At 47.8% G+C, this 27,959-nt stretch overlaps 1 protein-coding gene across 4 annotated transcripts in view; it reads left to right on the top strand.

Annotated features, from left to right (window-relative positions):
- Positions 1 to 18,349: 18,349 nt before the first annotated feature.
- The window catches only part of CALN1 (calneuron 1), a 137,965-nt gene continuing 128,355 nt past the window's right edge, over positions 18,350 to 27,959 (top strand). For 2 of the 4 annotated variants that reach the window (XR_008746153.1, XM_055797822.1), the window contains exon 1: positions 18,350 to 18,539. Coding sequence is in view for 1 of the 4 variants with exons in the window: in XM_055797822.1 (XP_055653797.1) it covers positions 18,414 to 18,539 (126 nt within the window). In the remaining 3 variants the exon portion in view is untranslated. Of the gene's footprint in view, positions 18,540 to 26,245; positions 26,293 to 26,613 lie in introns of those variants that run through there. The other 2 variants (XM_055797823.1, XM_027785388.2) reach the window with 2 other exon arrangements.

Raw genomic sequence — 27,959 nt, forward strand, 5'->3', positions numbered from 1 at the left:
GCCCCCCTCCCCCCAGAGCTTGGGCTGGTGATGGGAGGGCAATGCCTTTGGGCACTGTTGCAGAGCAGTGGCAGCACCAGGAAAGAGGGGATACGTCCCTCCCCCCGACTCACCAGAGCACTGGTAGAGCACAAACTTTCCTCCCTGCATTCACTTGGACTCCCCTCGCCCACCCTGCTGCCGATAGCATCCCTGCTCACCGCCCACCGTGCCTGCTCTCCAGAGCATTGATTTACAGTTTGTTGCTACTGCCACTGAGTAACTACTGTTGCTGCTTACTACGGACTTGCTCGGCTTCCAGGATGCCCCTGATGGATGGCAAGATGCTGCTGGATCTGGCAGGTCAGGGTGGGAGAGCATCACTCCTGGGGGAGCAGCAATGCCAAATTGGGTTTCTAGCCCTTTAAATCCTATCTGGTACTGCAAAAAAAGGACGAGCGAGCAGGAGAGAGCCTTCAGACTCTTTTAATTAAAGCTTGTACCATATTCTGTCTTCCCAAGTCACGGCAGTCACTCTCGCTTCTTCAGGACATCTCAGGGCTTGCCGGCACCGTAGCATGGATGGGGGGAGTCGCTCACCTGGGACCAGTGGCAGTAGGTACGCGCAGAGGGACGGGGCTGCTTGCATGGCTTCTCCCCCTCTCCTCGCTGTCAGCTGGAAGCATCCCCCTTTTATTTCATGTCTTTTCATTTGCCGTAGAGAAAGTGTAATGCCTTGCTTCTGGCTTGTGGGGATGTTGGCAGAAGGCATCCTCCCACAGCACACCTGGGGGCGAGGGGCTCCCCGCCCTGCCACCGCTGCTCTCTTCCCTCCCCTCTCCCTCCCTTTTAAATAACTAAGTGCATGACCTAGAGTTGTTTTGTGTTGGGTTTTTTTTTCCTCACTCCTTAAATGAAAGAGCTGCCATTCAGCAGAAGATAAGTTGGGATGCCTGTTTCATAAATCACCGGAGAAGTTGGTCCCTGTCGCGCTCTCGCTGCCGATTGCCCCCGCTGGCTGCGCTCGTGGCTCCTCTCCCCTCTGCCTCCCCCTTGTAAGTGCACCAGGTTAAGAGAGTTTTGCCATATTCTTTCATGCGCATTGCACTCTCAATGCAGAGCATTTCTTAAGAGCCTCACGGACCAAATCCCAGGGCTATTAGGAAGACGGTGTTGTATTCACACTGGAGTCTCGTCTCTTCAGCAGTATAACCCACAGCAGTTTTAGCTGGGCTTATAAATTGCCCTTCAGCAGGAACATTGCGCATGGAGAACATTTAACTGCTAACTATCCCATTCACCGATCGATTTTTCTCTCCCCCTCTGCTCCTAACTGAGTGATCTCTTCATTTGTACTTCCACACAACACGGCTATTTCTTTAAAATATGTGTTGCCGTTCCTTCGTCACTGTCTTGGGTTGGTGCATCATTAGGATGCCCTGACCTTAATAAGAGCTCATTTTTCTCTTTGTGGCCAGTCCCAGGTGAGTGTGGGTGCCGAGGAGCCTCTGTCCTGCATGGATCCCCGGAGGGGAACAGAGGCTCTGCCAGGAAAACATTTATCCTGGTGCCTATATGAGATTAATAACACTTTTGACAAATAGCAGACCTCCTCGAGGCTTGAAATAGGGTTGAAAAAGCTGCCACTAATCTCCTCGAGAAGGGCTAGATGGTGGCCACCGCTCTCTGTAAATCAGGAGACAAGCTGTTTATGTACGGCATGTTGAGACATCAGCGCAGAAAAAAAAAAAATCCCTTCTGTTAATCCACCCGCAAAACCTCTGCTGTTGCTGTCATTTCACAGGGCAGCGGGCTTGTGCAGGGAATACTGTAACCTCAGTGTGGCCCAAAGCACACGGGACTGCGGGGCTGCTCGACTGGGTTGGAAAAATGGGCTTTTTTCTCACCGACAGCATTTGCTGTAAGTGAGAGAGTGATGGGACGGGGAACTTGCAAGTGAGCAAGGGAAGTGGAGCTGTATGTCAGTGTACGAGCAGCTGAGCAAGAGCACCTGGAGGTATCAGGTGGTTTGTGGGCAGCAAGATGTTTCAACTTGAGCAGTCGAAGGAATGAAACTTAGAGAGGAGGAGGAGGCACAGCACCTGGAAGAGAAAGCGAAGATGCCAGGGCAGAGTGAAATCCGCAGCGCAGGCTCCGCGGTTAACTCATAGGAGTGCAGGACTGTGGGCGGAAAAAAAAGGTTGTGTACCCAGGGGTGTTGTGTTTCTTGGTTGTCCTCGTCGGGATTGCTTTCATCGGTGGCTCCCATCTCTTTGGTAGCAATTTAACCATTTGTGACTTTTGGTGGCATCAGGAAGGATCCTGCCCCTTGTGCCCAGGACATGGGATAATAGGTCCCTTGTTTCCAGCTTGCAGCAGGAAAGCAAATGACTTGGCAAGGAAACCTGAAAGTGCCTGAAAGTAAAAAAACCTGTTCCTGTGGTCCAAGCGGGGCTGCAGGCAAGCTCTTCTTGGGTGAAGCCCCTGGAACCTTTTTCCTTCACCCTGCAGAGCTGGAAAACTCAGAGTAGGATTTGAAAACCACCGACAAATACAGGCGGGGTGAGGAAAGATGAACAAAATGTTACATCTTAGTTCAGCAAAGTGACTCAAGCCTCGCAAGCGTACGGAGTAATTATTTATAGTGCCATCAGCAGAAATAATAGAATGAAATGAAGGACTGAAAAGTTTTGCTGACTATCAGGGAACGCATCCTGGCACGGATTGATATTTCCCAGGCCCAGCCCTTTGCATCTCCAGAGCTACCAAGCGTGCAGCCTGGGGACCATGCTGCACCTTGCCAGGGTGGGACCCCTCCAAAAAGAGACGGGCAGCATCCAGGAGCCAGACCCACCTGGAGAACAGAGTTTAAATGGCAACTGTGACTTCCACCCTGAGCCACCTCTGGTGCCTGAGCCTGGATTGATCTCCTGGTGGATACCTGAGCTTTGAGGGACAGCGCCCTGCGGCAGGGGAGGGCTGGGTGGCCAGGTTTGGCTTTTCCGTTCTAATTCTATAAATATTGGGGTTAGAAGGGGTGGGGGTGGGGGGAGCCATTTTCAAGATCAGCAGTTAGTGTAATTCAGTGCTTTGTCCTCTGTAATTAAGCTCAGCATTTTGTGTTTCGATAACGCTCTTGAACCATGATGACAAAAGGAATTAGAGGGATTGGCAGGCAGAGACAGGCAGAGAATCTCTCACCTGACATCACCCAAATTAAAGGTGACCTGCATAACATTTTCTTTTCTAAATTGAGAAAATTGAGTTTGGAGTCCTATTTGCTGAGCTGTGGTGATGAAAAGGCTGCTTTTTTTCCTTTTTTTTTTTTTGCTTTTTCTTTCTTTACTTCACTTATGAATGATCAGTAGTATCTAGTTTGTCTCTTCCCATCGAGCAGATGTGCTGGAGAGCTGAGATGGCCGCTTAGGTTGTCATGGGTGGAAGGGGTCAAGCAGCAGGCCCCCAGCAAGTCTGGCAGACAGTCACCAACATCCTCCAGAAATTACCTGTGCAACAAGTTTTCTCTAGTCCCAGAGCCCTCTCCTTCCCCAGGCTACTCAATAACACCGTGAGAGACCTGTCCAAAGTAGACACAAAGATCAGAGCTTCATAAAAGTCCCAGAAGGAAATCTGCTCTGTCCTGCCCTGCCCGTCAGTCTCCAACCATCCGAGATTTTCCTACTACAAACAAGACCTGAATTTCTGAGGAACAAGCAGAAAAATTATTCTTCTTTTGTTGTACATAACAACCTTTCCTGCTTCCTTTACTCCGTACACTGGAAAGAGCACAAACACAAAAGGCATAGCTCTCATTTTTGCTTTTTCTTTGCCAGCCACCTTTAAACAAAAGAAAAATAGCAGGGTATCTGGAGCAGGAAGGGACCAGAATGGATCTGACTGAGATAAAACCTAAATTTACTCTTTCCAGCTGCTAGAGTCTAATATATTATTCTATTCAGAACAAGGGATGTATGTCAGCCCCATTCTACATCTCTGGCAGAGTATTACAGTTTGAATTAGTATGATAAATTAAAAACAGTCATAAAATTCTACAGAGGTCTTAAACCATAAAAATGTATCGTATGAATGAAATTGCACACTTATTAAGCAAAAGGTTTGAGATATAAACATTAGCGTGGTACATCAGTCTAGAAGATGAGAGCAGTCACATCCAGGGGACTCAGCATGATCCAGATGTGGATCACACTGATCATCTGATCATCTTTGCTGATCATCTGGACTCAGGTAGCCTTTCAGAACAGGCTAATCCACCATCTGCTGTGGTATTTTCTTCTTTGATTTTTTATCTTTTTTCCTTCCTTCAGGATATGTTTCTCCTCTTTGAACAGGAGCTACTTCCAGTGTATTATTTAAAACCTGCATTTTAATGGAAGGAGGTAAAAGGCTGCACAGACAATGTAAACCTTGTTTTCCATGACCACCCAGAGACTGCCAAAAATCAATTGTCTGCTAGAGGCTGATCTTTAAATAAAGTTAAACCAAATTGTATCAGAAGCCCTGGGGATGCTTGAAAGCAGGTTTTCAAGAAAGTTTTGTACAGATGTGGCCCAGTTTGATAGAAGTTTCACCCTTTAAATACTTTTGCACTGTGACCTGGTCTGCTCAAGAACTGAATTACTTCTGTGAACTGCCCAAGTGCTTTGGGAGCCTGAGGCGCTGTTTCAGAGTGGATTAATAAGCCCTTAGGAGCTGCAGATGCTTTACTGGAAGGTGGCAGGATGCCCCCAGGTGATTTTGCAAAGGTTTCTCTTAGAGGCAGGAATGCTCTGGCATACACAGACCTGTAAATGAAATGGGAATCAATTTAAAATGTATTTTTCTTTTTGCTCCCTCTTAAATACACTGTGGAGAAACAGCCTACAAAGCTGTGAGAGGACTGACTTGAGAAGAGTAAAGGTGTCCCAGGGTTTAAGAATGAGAAAGCTGCTGTGCTACAGGACAGGCACTGTTATGGACCAGACTTAACCTGTCTGCCCCATGGACATCACTGTGAGCAATGATGTGCAACACCGCTGACTCCGCAGAATGACTCCAGGTCTGTGGCCATGCCCAGGAGAGGGAAGCAGGAGTGTGTGGGCACAGGGAGGAGTGGATTCAGCTGGTGGCTCCTGGGCAGGGCAGAAATTCTGCTGTGGTCAATGGGCTAGTGATGGGGATGATGTGTTATAACATGTGAGTGTTGTACATGTTAACGTGCCATGACGTGTGAGTTGTGATGGTGCCAAGAAGCTTCTGTTAGGGTGGTGGTGCCCCTTGGCACTACACATGTGGTCCATGCAAAGCTATGTTATTTTTATAAGTTCCTTTCAATGAACTTGCATGCAAAAACCCTATTCCTGAACAAAAGCTGCAGATCCAAGGTCTATTGTAATGCTAATAACATCAGTAGGATTAATCCTAAATGATACTGGCCTCAGAGAAAAATCTAGAGAAAAACCTGATGGGGCAGGACCCTGTGCAGCTGGGTGACACATGCTGCACCCTCAGCACAGCATCCCAGGTCATGGTGCAGCAGCTGGGGCATCCTGGCTTGTATCTGAAACTGTGGCCAGCAGGACCAGGGCAGCGATCGTCCCCCTGTACTCGGCACTGGGAAGGCCGCACCATGAATCCCAATTTGGGCCCCTCACCCCCAGACAGACACAGAGATGCTGCAGCGTGTCCAGAGCCGGGCAGGGGCTGGGGAAGGGGCTGGGGCACAAGTGTCATGAGGGAGCTGGGGGTGTTCAGCCTGGAGAGGAGGGGGCTCAGGGGGGACCTTCTCGCTCTCTACAACTACCTGAGAGGAGGGTGCAGTGAGGTGGGGTTGGTCTCTTCTCCCAGATAAGAAACAATAGGACAAGAGGAAACAGCCTCAAGTTGTGCCAGGGGAGGTTTAGGTTGGGTATTAGGAAAAAATTCTTCACTGCAAGGGTGGTTCAAGCACTGGAACAGGCTGTCCAGGGAGGTGGTGGAGTCACCATCCCTTGGAAGTGTTTAAAAAATGCGTAGATGTAGCACATAGTGGTGTGGTTTAGTTGTGGGCTTGGCAGTGATGGGTTAACATTTGGACTTGGTGGTTTTAAAGGTCTTTTCCAACCTCTATGATTCTACAATTCTAAGACACAGCCAGGAGATGTGCTGCTCCCACCCAATGGCATCCAGTCCCATGGCCTTTTGCTCTTCGAGTTTCCAATGACCGTACAGAGTGGGAAAGAGTATTCAGGCATTTGTGATAATCCTCACCCATGAAAAACAAGCCGAGAGAAGATGGATTCTTTTCTCCATCAGATTGGACCATCGACTGAAAGTGCGATATTGTCCTGTGACCTGCTGATTGAAGAAACGAAATCATACAGTGCTGTCTTCAGGAAGTTTGATAAATATTTTATTCCCTCTTGAAATGTAATTTATGAGAAATAGAGGCTTTCTCTGGGGGAAAAGAAGAAGACAGATCTGTGGAAAATATTGTCACTGCTCTTTACAACCTAGCTGAACTCTGTGACTTCAATGAGAGGTTTTACGATGAAGTGATATGGGCTTATACTGTTTGTGGCACAAAAGATGATAGGGGCTCCACCTCAAGTCTCATTTAATGTTTGAGAAAACAATTACAGCTCCAGACAGGCTGAGAGCAGCCAGAGGCATCAAGATATCTTGAACAGTCCTGCTGACCCCTTTGGTAACGCTGTCCTTACTTTTGCACCATGTCATCTATCAAAACCCCAGCAGACGTTGTTCTGGGTCAGAGATGAACCTCCTGAACTGCTTGAGGGGGTTCAGGGTCAGCTGCAAATTGTCAAAACCACTGGTGTGGAAAAGCCTTGGCAATCATATGGTGAGTGTCCAGAGAAGAATGTCCCATGTAGGATGGCACAAGAGGAGCTACTGTGTCCATGCATATCCATGAACAAGATGGCACAGGAGTGCCTGGGACCCTGGGAGCAGATATGGGGCTGCAGACCTTCATCTCCATGTGCTTCATTCTGCTGTCACATTGGCATAGGACCCATGGTCATCTTCATCAGTGCTGGTACACCTCTGGCTTAGCCTGGCTGACATGAAGAACACTTGGATCTCCAGAAGCCACATCTGATTTCTTTTGATTGATGGTTTGGCTTTTTAGGCGAGGGAAGCAGATAATGTAGTCAACATAGGCATTGCTGTCAGAAGGTACAGGAATGGAAGGAGAGGGAAAGGCTGGGGAGGTTGCTCTGGGCTTCTCCAGAAATACTTGGTTTTGAATTGAAATCAACCCACATTTCAGAGAACAGAGCTTTGCAGTGGGCTTTTGGTAAAGAAACACAACATTGTCTATGGCTCTTTGTCATACAGACTATCCCCCACAGGTATCCCATTCATGTGGTCTCACATGTGATAGAGAAAAAAACGGAAGAAATCAGTGTTCGTCTAGAAAAATGATGGCAGGGCATGTAGGAGGAAGCTGTGAAGGAAGTATAAAACTCTGGGCACGTGCTGGTATTTCCCTGATCCTGAGATATGTCCCCAAGCAGGGGTGGACCACAGCAAGCATCCTTTGCATCGGTGTTTGCACAGCACAGCAGGTTGTTGGTCTAACAGTAGGATACCAGGACTTCTTCTGGGAGTCTGCCACAGTGGCTTCCCTCCCCCCCTCCCTGTCATCTCCTGCAGCCACTACTGCAGCTGTGCAATAGCTGTGGCTGCAGCAGGTCAGAGCAGATGGGAGGAATGTGGGAGCAGGCAGGGTTTGGTGAGGACAGCTGGTGGGAAGGGCATTTGCCAGGTCCTTGAGGCCCTCTGCTATTTCTGGGGCTTGCCAGGGGCACCTGGTTGTATTGGGAATATGAATTAGTAAGAACAATGCTATCAATATATGTGACAAGGCAGAATATCCACGCTCGTGGTGCAGTTTCTTTAAGACAAGCCCATCAAAGTCTGAAAGAAAGATATTTTTTTGTGATGAAGTGCCTAAGCGAGAGTCACTGTAGAGGATTTTAAAGAACAGATTAGCTGAGTTTAATAATGTGAATTATGAAAAGAACCTGCTCTGTGCAGAGCATAGGGTCATATTTGATGATTCACCAGTCTTTTTCTTGACCATTAACTGAACATTTCATGTCAAAAATGTGATCCACATAGAATTGCTGCAGTCTGACGGAGAATGTCTTCCATCTCTCACTGTCCAGCAGCTACAGGAGAAAATATCTTTCTTCTCTGTCAGCATAAAAAACCCCACATAGACACAGGGCAATGGTATGGGAACTCCATGACTTGACATAGCCTCTATAAATAGTGAGGACAAACTCCCGCCTCACCTGATATCCCTGAGGAGGGCAGGTGCAGCACATACCTTCTCTTACTTCTTAACTTCTCTCAGTCACTCATGGAAACTTCCTGAGCTGAAAGCTGTGTCTGCCCTGTTTCAATGCATTATTTTATTCCTCCTTGAACCTTTTTCTGCTTTTGAGCACCGTGGTGTCCTCCAGGAAAAATCCAACAGCATAATTGTGCACTATTTTCAAAAGTACTTCCTCTGGAAGTATTTTTTTAAAAGTCCTCTCTCGGTATTTTCATTGGATACCACTTAGGTCTGGTGCTGTGAGAAACAGCAAGTATTTCTTTTCTATTCACTTTCTCCGTGATGATGAGGATATGATAAAACTCTGCTTTCATAGGAGTTTCCTACATCCCTTTCAGCCACCTCCTGGCCAGACTGAACAGCCCTAATGCGTTCGTCTATTTTTGTGCAGAAGCTGCTCTCTGTCTCTGGCCAAGCTCACTTCCTTCCCCTCACCCCTCCGCGTTCTGTTATCTCCTTTTCTGAATGCACTGAGCAGAAATTTATTCATCATGAGGTGTACAATGGATTCAGACAACAGCATCATTTCGATTTCATTCTCTCTTTCTTTGCCAGAAATCTCTCACATTACATTTACCCATGGCTGTGCTGAACTTGGAGCAGATGTTCTTGAAGAAGCATCCATATTCCTCCCAGTAACTCCTTCCTGAACGGTAATGGCTAGTTCAGAGCTCACCATTTGGTGGGGAGACCACAGGCTACTTTTCTCATGTGCATTACCATGCACTGATTGGCACTGAAATTCAGCTCTTTATTCTTCAGCTGTTGGATTTTGTCAGATTTTTCTTTTGCAACTGTTGCAACCAGTTCAGGTTTTGATTATCCTGATTAGTTTTGTGTCATTAATAAATGTTGTCCTTTCACTCCTCACACACCTCTAGTCCCCAGACAATTCTTAATAAATGAATAGATCTATTTTGCAGGTCTCTCTGGGATTGCAGTAGGAAGTTACTTCCATTATGAAAACAGATTGTTGATCTTTGTTTCCTGCCTTCTTTTCCCATCTCCTTCATAATGAAAAACAGTGCAAACAATTCACTTAACCTTTCTGCTATGACCTGTCTCTCCTGAGTATGCTTTTTATTCACTGATCATCTATCAGCCACCCCACCTCCCTGGCAGACTTCCTTCCCTTAATGTTTCTGAAGAGGTTTTATTGTTACCTCCAATGTCTCTTGCACGTTGTTGTTCAAAACCCTTATGGGCCTGCCATACTGTTCTTCTCCATGCAATTTGTCATGTTCAGGGATCTATTTCCTCCTTAGAACGGGACTTGTGCATTTTGAGAGATGCCTTTTAACCCTTCCACTCCTCTGTGTAGCTGCACAAACTTTTTTCCTTTTAACTCTGGCTGGTTTGGCAGTGTATGATGATTTCAGGCTTGCAATAGAGAGTTTTAAGACAGTTATTTTACTCTTTTAACTTCTCCTTTTTTATTTCTTTTCAAGCAGCCTCTATTTTTTTAATTTAATTTTTTAAATTTTGAATATACTTGATATAGACAGAGAGACACATCATTATATAGTATAGTGTGTGTATATATGTATATTTATATATAAAAGGTCAGATGAGCAATGCTTACATCTTGAATAGGTCCTGGACATCTCAGAGCCAAACTGAGAGTTGTTTTTCTGCTTCTAGAGTCAATGATTTTAGCTCCAGCAGTTATTATGTCCAAAAATTATTTTAGAGGTCATGCCTGAAGTGAGGTACGCTGGATATAGTCTACCCAGCATGTGTCCTGGCATCACAGAACCTCACCAGTCAGCCTCTTTCCAACAAAACGGGAGTGACAGCTGTATTGATATCACCACCCAAATGGGTATCCCCATGGTTTGACTTCCAGCAGCAGCAAAAATATTGAAGGCAACTGCTCTGAACTGTGCTCTGCACTCCTGCCTGCTTTGGATAGAACTGATAAAGCAGCAGCAAGCGGAGCTGGTTTCCACTTCTCCAAATGCAGCAATGCTGGCTGGAGATTGCTTACAGAGCCTCTTCAGCCACTGCCTGGCAGAAGATGTGGCCATGGGTGATGTTCCAGCTCTTTGCATCACCGCTATATACCGTTTTGACCCAAGGCGAGCCCTGTTATTTCCCTGCCTGATAAGCCGCATTTCCAGAAAGCAATACAATTGTTTAGAGGTAGAATCCACCATACTGAATGAAGTCATAGTATCAACATCAATGGTTCCATGGACAATTAAAAAACCCTTTCATTTTGAAGACACCGCTGCATCGATGTGACAATGGTCATATTAGAGGCGGCAGGACTAGTCAAGGGGCCCTAAATTAAGTCATAATTGAAATGTTTGAAGGGAAATGAGTATGGCTGTCAGGGTCAGCCTTAAATATACTTCGCTAACATCTTGCAGAAAAATTTTGATAAAAATTGCAGTGCTGCGTGAGAGATGACTGACTTCTATTTCAAAGTAAATAAGTAGAACAGGAGAGAGGGGGAGGACACACAAGAGCACAGTGAATAAGATGTATAATCAAATGAAAACTTTTGTACAATGATATTGTATAAGGTAAAACTTCAGAGTTTAAAAACAGAACACATTTTGTTTACCAAAAAGCTAAGAATGTTTGAAAGCACATTTGACTATAATATACATCCTATGCTTTCTGGAGTATTTATTTAACATATATAAGCTGGGGAAGCAAGGCACCTTTTAATAAATAATGCCTCAAAGTGCTGAAAAACAAAATAAGAATAGAAAAAATTGCTTTGCAGAACTCAAAAGCTACTAGAAAAGCTGTTTTTTAGAAAAACATGTAACTTCCAATGAAGTAACTTAAATTAATGGCACATGAGCACATGCTGAGGTTAAGCAAGTGCACGAGTGTTTTTATAAATCCTCATGTTCACTTTCTTGAGCCAGGGCAAAGCTGTATGCACAGACCTAGCAGACCAGGACAGCTCTCTCCACTTTACAACTGATTTCAACAGGAACACCCATTGCTTTGCACCGTAACAGGCACAACTCACACTCAGCGTAGCATGGAGCAACTTTCAGAGGAGCACTATTTAAGGTGCTAGAACAGGTGACAAGGTTTTTGGTATTCAATAGCTGAACCTCAGTCCCACCATGTTTCTGAATGCTGGGCTCAAACCTTAAGGCTGTCAGAGCCCTGAGGGCACTAATTGCCCTAAACATCCTCACCTGGGTCCCACCCACACCCCTGATGCCCATGGTCCAGGAGCCCATTTAAGCTCAGCCCTGGGCCTTTAGTCCTGGTTTGTGTTGTAGGTGCGTCTGTGTCCAGCTAGTCTTTGCCTTCTGGAATGATCTCAAGATGTTGTAGGTAGCTTTTTATCCCGCTCTACCTCCTGGATGGACCTGTATGTAGCTTTGTTTTTAGCCCTATCTGTTCCTGATTAAGCTTCTTGGGTGGAACTTGGGCCTAATTTCTTACTGTACCTGGGACTGTTGCTGCACCCTGTTACCAGCACTCAGCTCTGCTCATCAAGTTCACGTCCTGTAGGACCTCTGTTGGTGAGGGTACTACCTGCACTAGGGTCACCCTTAGCTCCTAGTTCTGTTTTTCCCACCGTGGAGCAGATCTATCTCTACCACCCCCTGACAAGCCTGCTCTTGACCAGACATTTCATCCCTGAATCTCTCCTGCTGAGTAGGTACCAGCCAAAACAGTGGTGGTGTGGGTTGGGGTCCAGTTTGGCTTCGTAGCCTGCGTAACTGGGAGCTAATGCTGTGGAGGTCAGGAGTTGGATGTGAAAATGTGATGGAAGTGGCCTCCTTAGCTGGATAGATGCACACCTGTGTGCTCAGATAACTCCTGAGCACTGTCTGATTAAGCCTGGACATCTCTTGTATGTTGAGGTCTCAATGTGTGCAACCTTTGGTTGAAAAAGCCTGCAGCTCTGAGTTCAAAATAACTATTTGCTGTTCTACACTTATTTCATTGGCCTTTCTGTCTAGCCACCCTTATAAACACCTGCTGGAGCTTAGCTTAGATCCAGACCTGCCAGATTTTGACCTAAGCCCTCTTTCTCTTTGGTTCATTTGTTGCTGCCCACACTGCCCATTGGGTCTCTGAGGATGGGAGCCTCTTGCTCTTCTAAGGTGACAAACTGGCAGTTCCACCTTCACAGCAGAAGCATCTCTGGTGAATTAGCTGCAGCACACGGCAATTATGTTAAGGAAGTTGGGTGAAAGGGAGCAGTAATAATTTGCAAGTTCTGCCAACAAAATCCCTTTCGTTTTTGTTGTTGTTTTTTTCCCTCCCCATACCTTGGCAAGACTCCTTCCTGTTTTTCTTTTACTACATGGCAAATGCACAATAGGAACAGCAGGTCGTTTACTCCAAATCCTTGGTTTATAATTTTTCTGATGGTACCAGCAGCTTTTTCTAAAGGCAGTGAACAATGTGCAAAGTTCTTGTTGGAAAACAGTCATAATTAGAAGCTTTCTAAACTTCCAAGAGCTTTTGAGTACTCCTCAGCACACTTCTTTCATAATATTCTGTGGGTCCATATTTATTCTAATCAACTGAGTTGCATCCAGCTGACCTCAGAAATGCTGCCCTGTAGGTTTGGAGAATAGTATATGAAGGCAAAAGAGGAAAACCTGGAATGGAAGATCCCATGATGTCTGGATTTATAGAGAAATAATATTTTTGACAGAGTTCTCCCAGAAAAGCTTACAGGATCAGCCCAGGTACAGAGGAAGGAATAAGAAATGATTGTTGCAGATCCATGTGGCCAGATAAGCATGGCTTGGTGGATGGGAAAAATATGAAGTGCTGCCTATGAAAGTAAAAGTGAGTGAACTTTGAGCTGAGTGGGGATGAAAAAGGCAGCTACAGGGAGGAAGAAAGAAAATCTCAGTCATATTATGATGAAGCTAACAGCTCTTTTTCCTCTGCCAAAACGGTACCTTTTGCTTTTGGTCTGAAAGCAGAGTTGTGGATCAACTGAAGTTTTTTAATTTGTTGAATTCAGATTCCACCACCACCCCCAGCAGATCATTTTAGTTTGTGTAGTAAGTTCTCCAGAGGGTGGGATGGAGAGCTGAGTGACACCCATGTCTCTGGGCTGGGAGCAAACAAGCCAGCAAGGTCTGCTGGAGGTGCCTGAATTGGCCCCAAACCCAGCCCAGCTTCAGGCTGTGTGTGGGTCCTGTGTATGACCTCCTCTCCCCAGATCTCCTGGGGCACAGTAGATGTCTTGTGGTTCTTCTACCAATGAAGACTGTGATTTGCAGTCTCTAGGGTCAGGGAAGCATGCCAGTCTTTGATCCAGCAGTGAGTCAGAAGGTGGGATGTATTGGCTGAAGGCATCCCTCTGCTCAGTCTGGAAGGTCTTGAGCAAAGGGCTTTTGCCTCCTAGTGGAGTTTCCTCCAAGACTGTATCATGTCTTTGGGTGGATTCCCTTTATGTTTTCCTCTTGCTGCTTTGCGCTGTTGTAAGTAATCGGATATTCACTGGATATGAAGAAATAATAATCTACTGTCTTTTTTTTTTTTTTCACCCGGTAGGATGAGATGTATGAGCACTGCTCTCTGTCCTAGTGACTATCTGAGCATTTTTTGTAACTGGAGCCAAACCAGCTCCTGATTTCTGACAGCCTGAAGTTAAGCCCATGCACCTGGCTGTTCTGAATGCGGCTGACTGAGCTGTCAGGCTCGGGTCACCTGCCTCTCACTCCGGTGTCTGAATAGAGCATCACAGCCACCTCCTCCCTGCAGCACCCAGTGGTGTCTGGTGAACTTAGCTCTTCTTGTCACATATTCTTGGTTTTTATTAAGTGTCAGAAAAGGAAGTGTTCTGCATTAGTCACCATCTTTTGCCAGGCTTGGTTTTTCTTCATTGTCTTAAAGCCACACATGAATTTGGGATTGGCTCAAGCTGAACTTCAGGTTTTGTTTGACAAGATCAAGAGAATGAGAAGACCATTTCTATGACCCTATATAGTCATTGATGCTTTGATGGGCTGGAGGTGGCAGTTTTTACTGTTGCCTGATATGACTTATGAGCTGCAGGTTGTGCATTTTGGGAACAGTTGTGGGCACACGTTTGTCTCAGCCACAAACTCACCATTACCAAGGCTATGACCCAGCCTGAATCCTACCTGAAAATATTTCCAGAGAGCATTTAAGGCAGCTTTTTAGAGTGGAGAGGTACGCCCGTGGTGCTGTACTTCCATCCCGACCAGGAACAGAGTAGCCCAAGCTACAACCAACCTTCTCCCTCCTCCAGGTGCCAAGTGCATTTCTTCAGCCTGTTCTCCAACTTAGAGGGCCACATATGTGTTAAGAAAAAAATCCTTACATCAAAGTGTCTGTAAGCCATGTTAGTCATCTTGGATGTTACTGAGCACCCTATGAATGAAATTGCTTTGTGTATGAAGGGGGTGATAATGCACTATCTCCCTCCCCTCCTGTCTGTGCTTTTCCAGCCCACTCTCATCTCTGCGATCCTCTTCCCTCTCCTGCCTCCACTGGAAACAAAAATGAGATGTGAAAGGAAAAAAGTATTGAGGAAAATCTGGAAATCCAGATGTCTCAGCATCAGCCCAAGCTGTGTCCTTTTTACAGCTTGTAATGAGGAACACTGGAGTGACTGAAAGCCCTGACCCCCAGCCAGCCATTGTACCTGCTCTCACCTACTTCTCTGAGAGGTGAAGTCTGGAGCAGCTGCTGATTCTCATTTTAGGTCTTAGGGTTTGAGCTATTAATAAGCCTGGAAAATAACCACATGTTCTCTGAATTATGTAACAGATGTTAAATTCCCCAAGATGAAGAGGTGTCAGCCTGATGGAAGAAGTGATGTGAAGACCTTTCTTTTTCCTTTGAGTGGGGTTTCTCCTCTTGTTAGCAAAATCAGTTATCTGCTGGTGGGGGTAACAAGAAAATCAATATCGCCCCAACGATTTTGACCCAACCCCGCTGTTGCCCGCTTCTTCACTTTGCACCCATGTTTATGCATTTCTTGCCTTTCTCTGGCATCAGATTTTGAAGACAAGTGCTGTCCAAAATGAAGTCCCATTGAAAGAATGTGTTGTGATGAAGAGCTGTTGAATGAGTCACTGTGCTCATGCTGGCAAAGCGGGCTGTGGAGCGGGCCAGATCCTTACGCTTGGCACGAGAGAGCGAGAAGCAAAAGAGGAAAGTAAACTTAGGGCCAGGAGCTGCAGTGCTTGGCCAGCCAAGGGGGCTGGGTTGCAAACGCTTTCCCATTTAACCGTTTCAGCGACAGCTGCCAGCAAGGCAGGGATGTGTTCGCAGCTTCATTGAGGAAGCAGGAGCTGGGCTGAAGGTGAATACAGAGGAGGTGCCCCAGGCGGGGGATTAAAAAGGGTTTCACTTCTGTCTTCTTTCTGACCTTTTTTTTCTTTTTGTTTTTTTTTTAAAGTTTGTCTTCTTCCTAATCCTCCTGTGTTCCAAGGGAGCACTTATGGCTCCATGTGGGAAAGGTCCTCAGCAGCTCAGGATGGTGTTTAACCAGGATGGCGCTCTTCATAGGATCCCTGTCCTTTGCCTCTTGGTACCTTGCATAAAGATGGAGGGAAGCTGTCATCGGCTGTGTGTAACACAGCTGAGCCATCCCTTGGGAGAGACGTTTATAAATGTAGATTGAATACACTGGGCTCCGAGGGTACCACATTTTCTGTGGGTGTAGATACACAGTGAGACTAATAAATCAGCCTCTGCACTAATAGAGATGCTTGTGCTCTTGACTGTGACCCTGCTGGCTGCTCTCTTGGAGGGGTGACTTTGTTCAGACATTTATTTCTGAGGTCTGCTTTAGTACCGCTTGTTACGTGCTGGCATGACAACTGCAGGTGCCTGTTGTGGCACAATGTGCCCTTTCCCCTGGGGATGCCTCTGGGGAAACGTAGCTCTGGCCAGAACAAGCTCATGGGGGGAAAGTGCTGCTGGAGGTGTGAGCTGTGTTCTACCACCACTGCTATTAATGCGATGGTAGAGATTGTAGAGCCCTCCTGGATTCCTCCCTCTTTTTTCACACCCTGTACCCTGGGAGTGGAAAAAATTGCAGAAAGTGAGTCCCTGCTAAGTGTGAAATTCAGAGGGACCATGAATGTAATGGGGATCTCCTGAATACCAGGGTCTAACCTGGACAGCACACTACCTGGCACAAGTCTGGGTCCCACACATAAAGAATTAGTTGTTGGCCACTTCAAGGTAGTAAAAAAAGAAATGTGAAGACCAGGGATCCACATTTTGGGTGGTTTCACCATTTCCCCACAGTTCCCCTTAGCTTGTCCTTCAGGACCAGTCGACAGTCTTACACTCTGTTACTTACTGCTCACTACTGATTAATGGACTTCTAATGTCATTACTTCCTTTATTATCCAACCAATCTGAAGGATCAGCCATTTTCTAGGGAAAAAAAAGAGGACAATGTCTTACTGGCATTAAGTGGTTGGCTAGCAGGGTAGCTAGCAGGAAAATTAATCTGTAGATGTATATTATTCAGACAAAGACTGGAGTCCAGCTATCAGAGGAGGTGTTGCAAAGCACAGAGATAGGCGAGGTAGTCAAAAAAATTTAAGGACTGTATCAAGAGCCAAAGCAGAGCCTCGAAGTGTTGGTAATAACGGTGGCAGTAGTAATACTAATGCTCTACTTTGGAGGTCTGGTCCTGGGTCAGGCCTCAAGCACAGTTTGTGCTGTGCAATTGCAGATGAAATGGCAAATAAGTTCTTGCTTCAAAGTGCCTAAAAACCATGTAGAAGGAGAGTGAGGCCAGACGGCTAGTGACAGATGGGCAGGGGAGAAGAGAGAGGTGAGGGCAGCTGGCACGGGGAGGGTACATCTCAGGGTACCAGCAGGCTCACGGCTGTTACGGAGGTGGTTTCAGGAAGGATAACAAGGTGCATATGTGGATCACCTGGGGGCACTTGCTCGGGCACGAGGGCCAGCAGAGGAGAAGGAATGAGGTGCTTGTTGCAAGTATAATGAGAGCTTGAGAGTGGCTGACATGGCAGGGTGTTGAAGGCATAGTCTGATTTCCCAAAAGGAATTGGGGATGGTGGGTCAACAAGGTACAAGCCATGAGGGGTCCTGGCAGCGGATACACTGGCTTGTCTTGGGTGCAGAAGAGAAGGGGGAGTGCAGAGAGGTGTGTCCATGGTGGCAGCGAATGAGTTTTGCAGGCAGTTTTTGAATGGCGATGCTGCAGCAGGTGGCATGTGGTGATGGACAGGAGCGAAGTGACACAGTGCAGGTGTTAGTGAGAGGTAGTGTGGGTCATGACTAAAGAAGAGTTTTTCGCAGAAAGGGGGCATCCCACCTGGGGGCTTGGAGGTTCGGTGTACCTGTGGTGGGTGGGTGCCTTGCAGAGATACCTGCATGGCTCTTGGCAAGGGCATGGGTGGCCCTGGCTCCTCCTCTTGTGCAGGGGTGCTTGCACCCGCATCCCCGTGACATGGGAGTACTGGCTGTGCCCAGCTCATTCCTGGGAACAGCAGCAACATCTCCATCAGAGGGAGAGGTAGTCACGCTCTTGACTGTGTGCAGGGACCTTGTGCTAACGTGCTCCAGGCTGGCACTGATGGGAGTGGACACGGAGCACAGCTCGCTGTTGAGAGGACTCGTGGTATCGCACGTTCATGCTTGGAGACACTGCGCCAGCATCTGCCCAGCGCTTCTGAGGAGATGCCTGCAGACACTGCAGGTCGGCTCTCTTGTGACTACTGGGTTGCAGCTGCAGCCAGCCCTGGGTGTTTAATTTGATTTATGCCAACTCTGCATTGCAAAACATATGAGCAAATCGCTGTTGCCCCCTGGAAGAAGCAGGGCTGTGTCCCAGAGCACACTATTCCCATGGCATTTAACATTCTCTGCAAAACCAGCTTTTATTTAGAACTGAACATCTGTTCCAGATGTGGTTATTCACTGCCTGCGTCGCTGCGCTCCTGCCATTGTTGTCCTGCTACACAGTGAAAGGCTGGCATGAATTATTGAAAGATTGAGTTTAAATAAATGATAAACTGGTACTATGCATGAAATTAAGTTTCTGTCCACTCCTTACAGAGTCACACTCCCGGTTTTGATGTCCCCATGATGAGCTCGCACACCTCCCAGAACCTGCCATCTCATTTGCCTGATGGGGCTAATCGAAGAGCATGGAGAGGGGCAGCCCAAGCATGAAGGTGGCCAAGGGGACGAGTCTCCTGGGGAGAAGGAGGAACTGCAGCAGAGAAGCAGGCAACCAGAGTTTCCCTCCTGGCAAGTGCCTTTTTCATCTCAAACTGTTCCTTGCAAGAGGCGAGATGGCTCGGGGGCTGCTCACAAGGGCAGTCGGTGGGGCGGGAGGGAGCTGCCAGCTCCCAGGGGTGGGTGGTGGGGACAGTGCTGGGGACCAGCAGCGGGTGCATGTGTTGGGAATGTAAAAGATCAAGATCCTTAGTTAAAAACCTAGAATAAAACCTCTTCCCAGGGAAACATCTTGCAGGACTGTGCTGAACGTAAACGTATCCCAACCGTCTACATGTACGTGGTGCGAGGGCGAGGGGCACTCTGGGTTTGAGCCTGCTGTGGCTCTAAACCAGCCAAACCCTCCTTTGCTGTTGGCTCTCATCTGGAAAGTCCAAATGGATTTTTGGAAGCCTGGTAGTCTTGGAAATTGTTTATTTTTTTTTTTTTTTCTTCACCATTTTGAAAAATGGCTTGACTCACAGTTGCATGAGGCTGTGGGGATTCACAGCAGACCATCTGTTTCAGCTGTTAGCAGTCATTAATTTTTTTATATATTTTTTGCTACTTTTGATATACTTTGGGAAAAAAATATGTTCTTTATGGCATTGGAGAACTTCAAAGTTGCTTGCTTTTTTTTTTCTCTCAGAGAAACAATATACAGTGGATGTAGTTGTTATAAAAGAATTACATTTTTATTGGGCTTTCTAAATGGGGAATTTGTCTCCTGTGGACACTCAGGAGGACATGGAGTATTGTTTGTCTCCTTTCCACCATGTATTTGGCTAATACCTGCCTTGCTACTGTACTGTGATACATCTACTTTTTTTCCAGGTTAACTAATGAAGAAAGGCTTTAATTTAAAAAATGTGGTGAGATTTTCTTTTAAGCCCCTCCATTTCTGGAGCTAAGTACTTACTGATTAAATCAGCCTTATTGTCTCCAGTTATTCTACCCAGAAACTGGAAAATTACTCAACTCCTTGACAGGTGTTCACAGCTGATGGCTCAGATTTGTGGATCGAGTGCTGGGGCATATGGCATGATAAATAATAGAACAAACTAATCCTATTGACACTGTCCACCCTCCAGCCTGCACACATTTATCCTTGCTCTCGCTGTGCGACAGCCCATTCCCTGAGCCAGCTCCTCTCAGAGGTGCTGCTCCCGAGCCACTGACTGATGAGTTTGGCTCATCAATGTTTGAGCAAAGCGTCATAGCGCTGTTTTTGCAAGGACCTCTGCTCAGTGTGACAGGCAGGTGTTCACCATGGGTTTGCTCCCCGTCTGCTTCATTAGTTTGTTCAGCTGATGCTTGCGATGGCACATTGTGCCAGAGTTTGCCCAAGAGCCTTGCTGGTGGTTTCCCTGTTGCTTGTGTAGGATTTTAAATACAGCAAAAAAAACTTCCTTGATTTTAAGGGGTACTGGGAAATGAAAAGGCTGGGAGCATGAGGGAGGGTGCAGTATCTTGCATGAAAATGTGTGATGGGGGATGGTGGCATTGTGCAAACATGAAGCTGTAGTGGGTAATGGGCAGAGAGCTCTGCGCTGGGCTCATGGTTGTGCTGGCTTGGGTCATGCATCCCTGAAAGAGCTGTGGGCAGGATGTAAAACATGAGCCACAAACCTCTGAACCTACTCTTGAGCCTTGTGATGGTTGGGAGAGTGCAAAACTTACACTGAGTGTCTTAGACCTGCCTGTGACACCTGGGTGAAGTGACAGCCAGAGAGCCGTGGAGTATTTCCAACCATCCATTAGGACTGCGGCTTTCAGCAGGATTACAAATGTGTCCTGGAAAACGCTCCTTGGAGCTGGCCAAAGAGCTGTTAGTTTCTGGGCGTGGGGGCTGGTTCTGGGCACAGGGCCATGCCGCGGCCAAACCCAGCGTGTGCCACTGCGGAGCGAGCTGGCAGTGAGGGACACCGCTGGGATGGTGGCTCCTCCTGTCCTGCTGCCCGCTTCAGGGAGGCGTGTGCTGCTAAAACCGTATGTCTCTATAGTGCAAAGCAAAGAGACCATCGGACGTGCCCCGGGAGCTCAGCACCAGGGCTCTATGCTCCTGTGTGCATTTCCAGGTATGGCCTGGGTCCAGCTCTTGTCTTTGGGTGCAGAGGAGCAGGATGTGTCCCATCCCTGTGTCTCTTGCTCCCATGTCTGAGCAAGGCGTGTGCCCCGAGCAGTTGGGGCAGCCAGCACACCGCGATGCCTGCTGCAAGCTTGCCAGGGGAAGGTGGAGGAATGCACATCTGGAGGCTCAGAGATGTTTGGTGCCTGTGTGGTTTTCATTTGGAGGCCTTTCTGTTGTTGATTGACTTAATTAAAATAAAAAAAAAAAAGCAGCAGACAGGATTGGACTTTATTTTTTTTTTAAATGAAATCCCTGGCTTTGAGAGCTACAGAGCCAATTTTCATTTTGAAATTTCCTTTCCTTAAAAGTTTTATTTTTAAAGTTCCCCAAAAGAATTTTGAACTGCAAATTGGAAGGAGGTGTTAGACCTTACAACTAAAGCAAACCCAACCCCAAATCTATTAACCGATTCAAAAACCATTTTGTGTTTTGCAAAGTCAATTTTCTGGAGAAAATTAGATATTTTGTTTATTTTCCAAAGAAAAACACTGCTTTTTAAAAATTGAGTACTCCAAGGTACCTCAAATACCCCTCAGATTTTTGTCCCAGCATTGAGAAATGTGGGCGGTGCTTGGCTGCGGCATGCTCTCCCCCTTTGCCCTACCTGCTGAACACGTGCTCTGTGGTACTGAGCCTTTCTGGGGCAATGCTAGAGATTTGCGGTTTTGATGAGAAGGGAGGAAGATGATTAGTGATCCTGGGGCCCCTGTTTGTTCTTCATGCCCCAACATGTGTCTGCTTGGGCTTGCAGCCATCCTCCTCCATCCATCAGGTCAGGCCTTGGTGCATCCCCCAGAGACCCCACTTGCGGCTCAGGGCACAGCCCTTCTTGGTGTGCCCCGAAATTACTGCCCAGATCCTGAGTTGAGATGAGGAAGTAAGGAAAAGGAAGAAAATATCTCCCCGTCAGGAAATCTGCCTGTTAACACCCCAGACACAAAAGTCTCAATGGAGCTTTTCCCCTTTGAACCAGCTAAAATGTTGCTCACTGATGGGAAGTCTAAAAATAAGCGCGTTCTCCACAAACAGCTTAAAGATGTTGAAAATGAAAAGCAACAAAGGATGTAGAACGTATGAGTCACTAAATTACAGGGCTATCTTTCTAAGAGCAAAACAAAACAAACCCCCCCCCCCAAACCCTCCCTGCTGAAATTCATTGTGAGTTTTCTGGGTTTGGTTTGGGGCTGTTTGCCCCACGGTGCCTGCGCAGACAGTCATCTTATTTTTGTGGGCTAGCGAAGGGCTGAAACCTTATCCATTTTTATTACACAGTGTGCCAGAGCTGCTCTGTATAAATAATAAGAGTAAAACCAGTCTGCTCAGCGGCATGAACAGGAGGTGCTTTTTCTCTTGCACATGGGCATTTCTGTTGATTTTTATTTTTTTTTTCTTGTGTAGATAAACCCCCTTGCACTAGCTCACTGGATGTCAAGCTTTCTTACAGGAAAGCGTGTAAGCATACATTTGTCTTAACAGCGTGTTCTTCTGGCCCTGGCTTAGCCACAAGTGTTTGGTACTCTCGGCTGGGAGCAAGCAGATTTTCCTGGGTGTAATAGCATTTGTCTATAGCTTTAGTTTGTTGAGATAATGTAATTAAAAGGAGTTCTTGGTTTGCTTTTTTTTTTTTCCTCTCTGAAGGTCTCATTTTGTGATGAGCTCTGCTAGGGTGGACTGTGTTGCAAAACTGAAGTTTTTTTAGCATTTGCAGATGAGCTTGAATCAAAATCTTGGCGTTTGAGGCAGCAGGAAAGGGGATGGACTGGTGCCAAACCTATGCCTACATCTGATGTTTGCAGCCAGCCCCAATCTCTCTAATAGGCTGAAATGAAATCTTGGGTCCAAGCAGATGGTAGGGCTGGAGACGCGAATCTGCTGGTGCTGCTGCATCCCAGACCTGCTGTTGTGGTGTGGAATACCCTCACTGGGGTTTGAAGGAGCTGGAGGCTGCCCCTTTCTACCCATCATCATCTGCACCTTCATCCATCCTCTTCGCTGTCGTGCAGGGAGGAAGGGCAGCAGCACCGGGCCAGGTGGCGGCGAGATCCCTTCCACGAGCCAGTTGCGGTACCCGGCTGGCTCGCTCCCGGCCCAGATAACCCATCAATCAATGAACCGGTTCCCTGCGTTGGCAGGTACCATAAAGGCTGTGCACAACCATCATAAATCCTGGAGTGGAGCTCGCTCAGAAATGATTTAATCTAGATACTTAGTTCTGAAATGCGCTAATTAAACTTCAGAATGAAGCATCCAGTGCAGAAGCAAGATGAATAAAAAGTAAAAATAAAAGTTTCCCCTGGAATAATTAACCATCATTAAAAAATGAAAATCCAGGCTAGGGAGCAATTGTACACTTTCCACAAAGTGTTTCATCAGAAATAATGGGATGAAATTAAGCAATGCAAAAATGTAGGCTGAAAGTTGAAAAGCTTATCCCACTCGTGAGACCCATTAGACTGCAAAATGTTACTGAACCCTCCCCAGGGAGCGGTCAAATGTGTATTTCTCGGGACATTTAAAATTGGACTGGACAGAAACCCCCTCCCTTATACTGTGGGGAACAGTTACAGATATCCTCACTTCGATGGGCCTTACAGACCTCTCTGAGTTTTAATTTCAGTGAGTCATCCCTAACTGAGAAAAAACTATTTAATTTTGGTAGAAGGCTTTCTTATCTGAGGGAACTCTCAGTCTGACCCTACAGGCCTTACGTCTAGATATTGCGAAGGATGTTTTTAAGACACCAGCCTTTTCTAAAATCATACACCGGCTTGCCCTGCCTCCCCTTGGACGCTGCATTTATTGCTGTCCTATCTATCGTGCGCTCACCTGACGCTTCAGCCACCGCTTTCCTTGGTCTCAAAAAAGGCACCCAAGCAGAAATGGAGACCTCGCCCTGCCTATGCGGCTGTGGGTTTGCTGAGCATCTCCCTACAAGCTGGGTGGTACCCAAATGTAATCAGTCTGACTGGTGTACAACAGCTTGATAGCAAATTATATCAAGCAATAACCCACTTGATATTAGAGTGACAGCTCAGCACTGACAGTGACAACGATCACTGGTCCCCAACAGGCAGCCAGGCAGGTCTCTGACAACAACTGTCCCTGCCTCGCATAATTTTTCGGTGCATTGCTTTGTCACATTAGTATTATACTGTCTCTCGCCATATCATTTTCATGAGCATAATGCAAATGTCACGGTGCTGATTTTGGAGGTGGCCCTCTCCCTCCGGAGAGCACGTCCTCCCATCACTGCTCCCCAGCCACAGGAGCTGCTTTGCTACCCAGGAGATCTTCTCAAAAAACAGAGGGTTTGACGCCATCAGCTCTGTATTTTAACAAAGAAAAAGAGAAAACGGCTGCTGCCTGGTCTTGTTTACGTGGACACAAGTCTGGAGATATTCTGGATGTACTTAAGGATTAATGAGAACTTGGTCCTTTAACAATCTTTAATAACAAATATATAAGCCTAATGGATTTTCCAGCTACTGTTTTCAGCCATGAAGGTTGGAACCTTTTTGTCTAATGTCTTCCAGAGCTGAGGGAAAGGAAATTAGCTAAAGGCAGGGAATAATGTTCTGCAAATGAGGGGCTTTGCCCCCACTTTACTCATGTAAGCAGCCCAGATGAGGCTAAGGGAGTCACAGGTGAAAGTTTCCTTATGGAGCAAGAAAAAAAGAAATGAGAAGTAAAATGACGTGAAGAGATTGATCTGAGTCTCACCTTGCTGAAATAGCGTTTGGTCCCATCATTCACCTTCCACAGATGGTACCGAGGAAAACATTGCTGGAGCAGGAATTATCTTTTCACTGGACATAGGAATGCCAATAACTTGATAAAAATGGTAACATTGCAGGATGTTGCACAGCTCTGATGGTTTATAAGGAACTTGGACCACGGCTAAATTCCTGCACCTCCATCCAGGCCCTGGTGGGCAGGAAAGCATGCAGGCACAGGGGCAGTGGGATGCAGAAAGCCCATCTGCGGGCAGGACGGCTGAGCTGGTGAAGCAGAAATAGTTTACTACCAATGGAGAAGGGATTTCTAGTTTGCACAGGGAGCAAAGGAAGCAAAAATCCCTCTGCTCATGGTTTCTGAGCTGGTGATCACGTTCCTTCTGATGGTGAAATCCCAGCATGGGGAATGGTGTGACCCACGAGGCTGAAAGGAAGGAGCCGGGAAGGATTTTTACATCAGAAAAGTACAACCCAGACAGGATGTGAGCGAAACACCTTTGAACCATAAAGCCGACGCTTACTCTGAAGGCTTTGTTCAGCGCTTACACGGCTGTGGGAGTGTTGCTGTAGATGCAGGGTAGCTCTCCAGGCTGTTTTCCAGATCCAGCCACAGCAGCTTTAGTTGAGTGTTGGGTTCCCATTAGAGACTCTTCTGAAGTCAGCTGTGTTCACCATCAGAACACCTTTCTATATACTTAGACTAAACCATCTTTAGCTAAATTTCACCCCACTGGGAGCACACACCAGCCCAGCTTTCCCCAGGTACAGCTTTTCCAGTGGCTTTGCCAACCCTGGGCAGGATCCAAAGCCCCTGTGCACCTGGTGCCCTCAGGGAACTGGGAAGACAAGAAGCTCCACCATGCTCTGGTAGCCCACTGAAGATGACCACAATAAAGAAAGGTGTCGCCTGGTTGATCTGCGGTGATTTTAGCTCAGCTGAGAAACCTGAGGAGATGCTCAGCAAGTCGGGAGAACTGCACTCCATCAAGCACTTGCTTGTTTGCTCTGAAGAAGTCAGGACCTGGCTGTCAGCATCAGGGATTTTTGTAGCCACCTGCTCTGCTCCTCCGTGCTCCCCAGCATCAAACAGAGGGCACTCGGGCCGGCTGGGCTGGGACCCGGGGTTCGGGGAGATGCACACCTCTGTGCAGACAGGAGCACCAGAGACACGTGCAGACATGGTTTCTTCTCCTCCATTGCTGTTTCCGAAAAAAGAACCGGCACCTTACCCCCTCCCTCCATGGTAAAAAGAAAACCTGGAGAAGGTTGGGGAAGTCAACTTTCCAAGGGGGTCAGCCCCATATTAGTGATTCCTTTCCCGTCGTGGACTGTTTCGGGGTCGTGCTCTTTCCCAGCTGCCTCCGGGAGGGAGGAAAGACAGGCGGTGGGAGCCGCGGAGGATGGAGCCGCCGGGGGCTGGCCCCTCTCCCCTGCGCGCAGCATCCCGCGGGCTCTGGGGAAGGGGCAGACGGCGACCACCACACGATCGGGTGGCTGGCACCGAGGTGCCGGCGAGGAAGGGGTTAGCGGGGGCCTGCCGCAAGGTGGGCTGCGGCGGAGGGTGTTCCCCGGGCGGGCGCTGCGCCGCCGCCCTGGCCGGGGGCTCCGGGGGAGCGCGGCGCTGGGGCTGCGGGGCCATGGGGCGCTGAGCCGCAGCGCGCTGCCGCGCCGCCCCGCACTCGCATCCTCCTCAGCAGTCTCCGGGTTTATCCCGGTTTTTTTTTTCCTTTGCATTTTTTTATTTGATTGTCTTTTTTTTTTTTTTTCCTTCGCCATCCTCACCGCCCAGATCCCTCTCTGCCTCCTCCCTCCATCCTCCTTTGAATAACTCGGCCAGGAGCGATCTGGAGGGGGGGGGTGGGGGGGTGGGGGGGAGGGAAGAGGAGCCGAGCAAACCTGTGGCGGAGAAGCCGGCTGGTGGAGAGGTGAGTCGAGAAGGTGAGACCCCGGCGAAGGATGGGGAGCACTGGCTGCCCACCCCCACCCCCCCGGGCAAGCGGGGGGGCAGCCGGTGCCCCACGGGGAACCGACCTGTTGGCCGGAGCGGGGGCTGGTCCCTCCCTCCCGGCTTGCTTAGACGGGGCGGCGGCGGAGCGGTCCCCCGTGGGGTACAGCGGGGTTCGGGGTTGGCGGCGGCGGGGGGGACCAGCGAGTGTAGATGCTCATCCCCTCCGCCCCCCCCCGGCTCGCTCGCGGGAGTGCCCCGTCCCCCCACTCGTGTGGTTTGGTCACGGGTGGGTTCCCCCCCTCTTGGGCTGCGTGCGGTCGTGGGCACACACACGCATGTTTGTGGAGAGGGGCACGCAAGTTGCCATGGAGCAGTGTAACATCACTTCTGCCACCCAGAAAGCCTTTTTCTTAATTTCTGGGCCCTCTCCTCGCTCCTACCGTGGATGATGTAATAAGCACTCGGTATCTATGCGGTGTCCTGCTCTTGTGGAGTTAGATAAGAACGGAAGATCCCAGAGCAGAGGGAGCAGCCGCCATCTGTTTGAATAGATGGGTCTTAATGAACCTGTCAAAATCAACAAATATACGCGACAGAGGAATTTGGCCCCAAACACCTCCTGATGCCGCTGTCGGCAACCAAAAGACTCCCAAAGAGAGTCCTGCCTGTCGCCCAGATGCCTACTAATAGCTTTAATGTATTCAGCCCAGCCTCGTTTTATTTCAGATATAATTTCAATCACCAGATTTAATACATGATTTGCAGTGATTGCCTCCTGATTTACCCACTCGAACTGCAAAAGGAATGCATTAAGGAGGGCTGAGTTGCCGTGCTTTGCTGGTGTCCTGAGTGTGAGCTGTTTCTCCTGTTACTCACCAGCAGCTCAGACCTTTTCCACCCACCAAGTTTGACTGTTTTCCATGTAGCAGCTGCATCCCCCTTAGTACACGCCACGCTGTGTCGCGCTAATTCACTGGGCGCCTTGCAAGCTTGTCTCGGCTCTCGGTGGCTTTTGGAGTGTGTTGAAAGTCGTCAGGATACAGACGGGCTCCGCTGGGAAATGATAGCGGGACGAGATCGGCTGCGGGAGCGGCTCGCGGAGCTCTGGCCAGGCTGTGGCTGCCTGTAACTCCGCCGGAGGAGAGGTGCGTGATCCTGTCTCGCTCGATGTGCTTGCTGGACTACAAGAGGATCTCCTCATTGCCTGGGAAATCAGATTTCCCCATTGTTCAGCTGTAAAATAGCTGCACAAGGCCGTGATTGGCAAAGGACTGGATCACCCAGGTTGCTTACATCACGTAGGCAGCTGCCACCGAAATGACACACTTGATTGAAGGCCAAAAGAACCATATACGTAACTGCCTGTGATTAAGCTCCATATGATGCCTCAGAGCAAGTAAAAACCCCTCCTTCATCTCATCTTGCTTGTAACGAGACAACCGTTGCAGGGATATCATTTGGGTCATGTTGTGGCTTTTGGGGGATTTTTTTTGTTTTGTTTTGGGTTTTTGGTTTTTGGGTTTTCTTGCTTCTGGCTGTAAACTTCCATGACCTGCACCAATCTGCCATTGCACCCTCGCGCGATGCCCCATGAGAGCCTGGTGCTGTAGGCGTGCTGGTAGCTGGGAATACAAATTTTGCCAG

The sequence above is a fragment of the Falco peregrinus genome, chromosome 2 (assembly GCF_023634155.1).
Source record: "Falco peregrinus isolate bFalPer1 chromosome 2, bFalPer1.pri, whole genome shotgun sequence".
In the NCBI taxonomy this organism is placed as follows: Eukaryota; Metazoa; Chordata; class Aves; order Falconiformes; family Falconidae; genus Falco; species Falco peregrinus.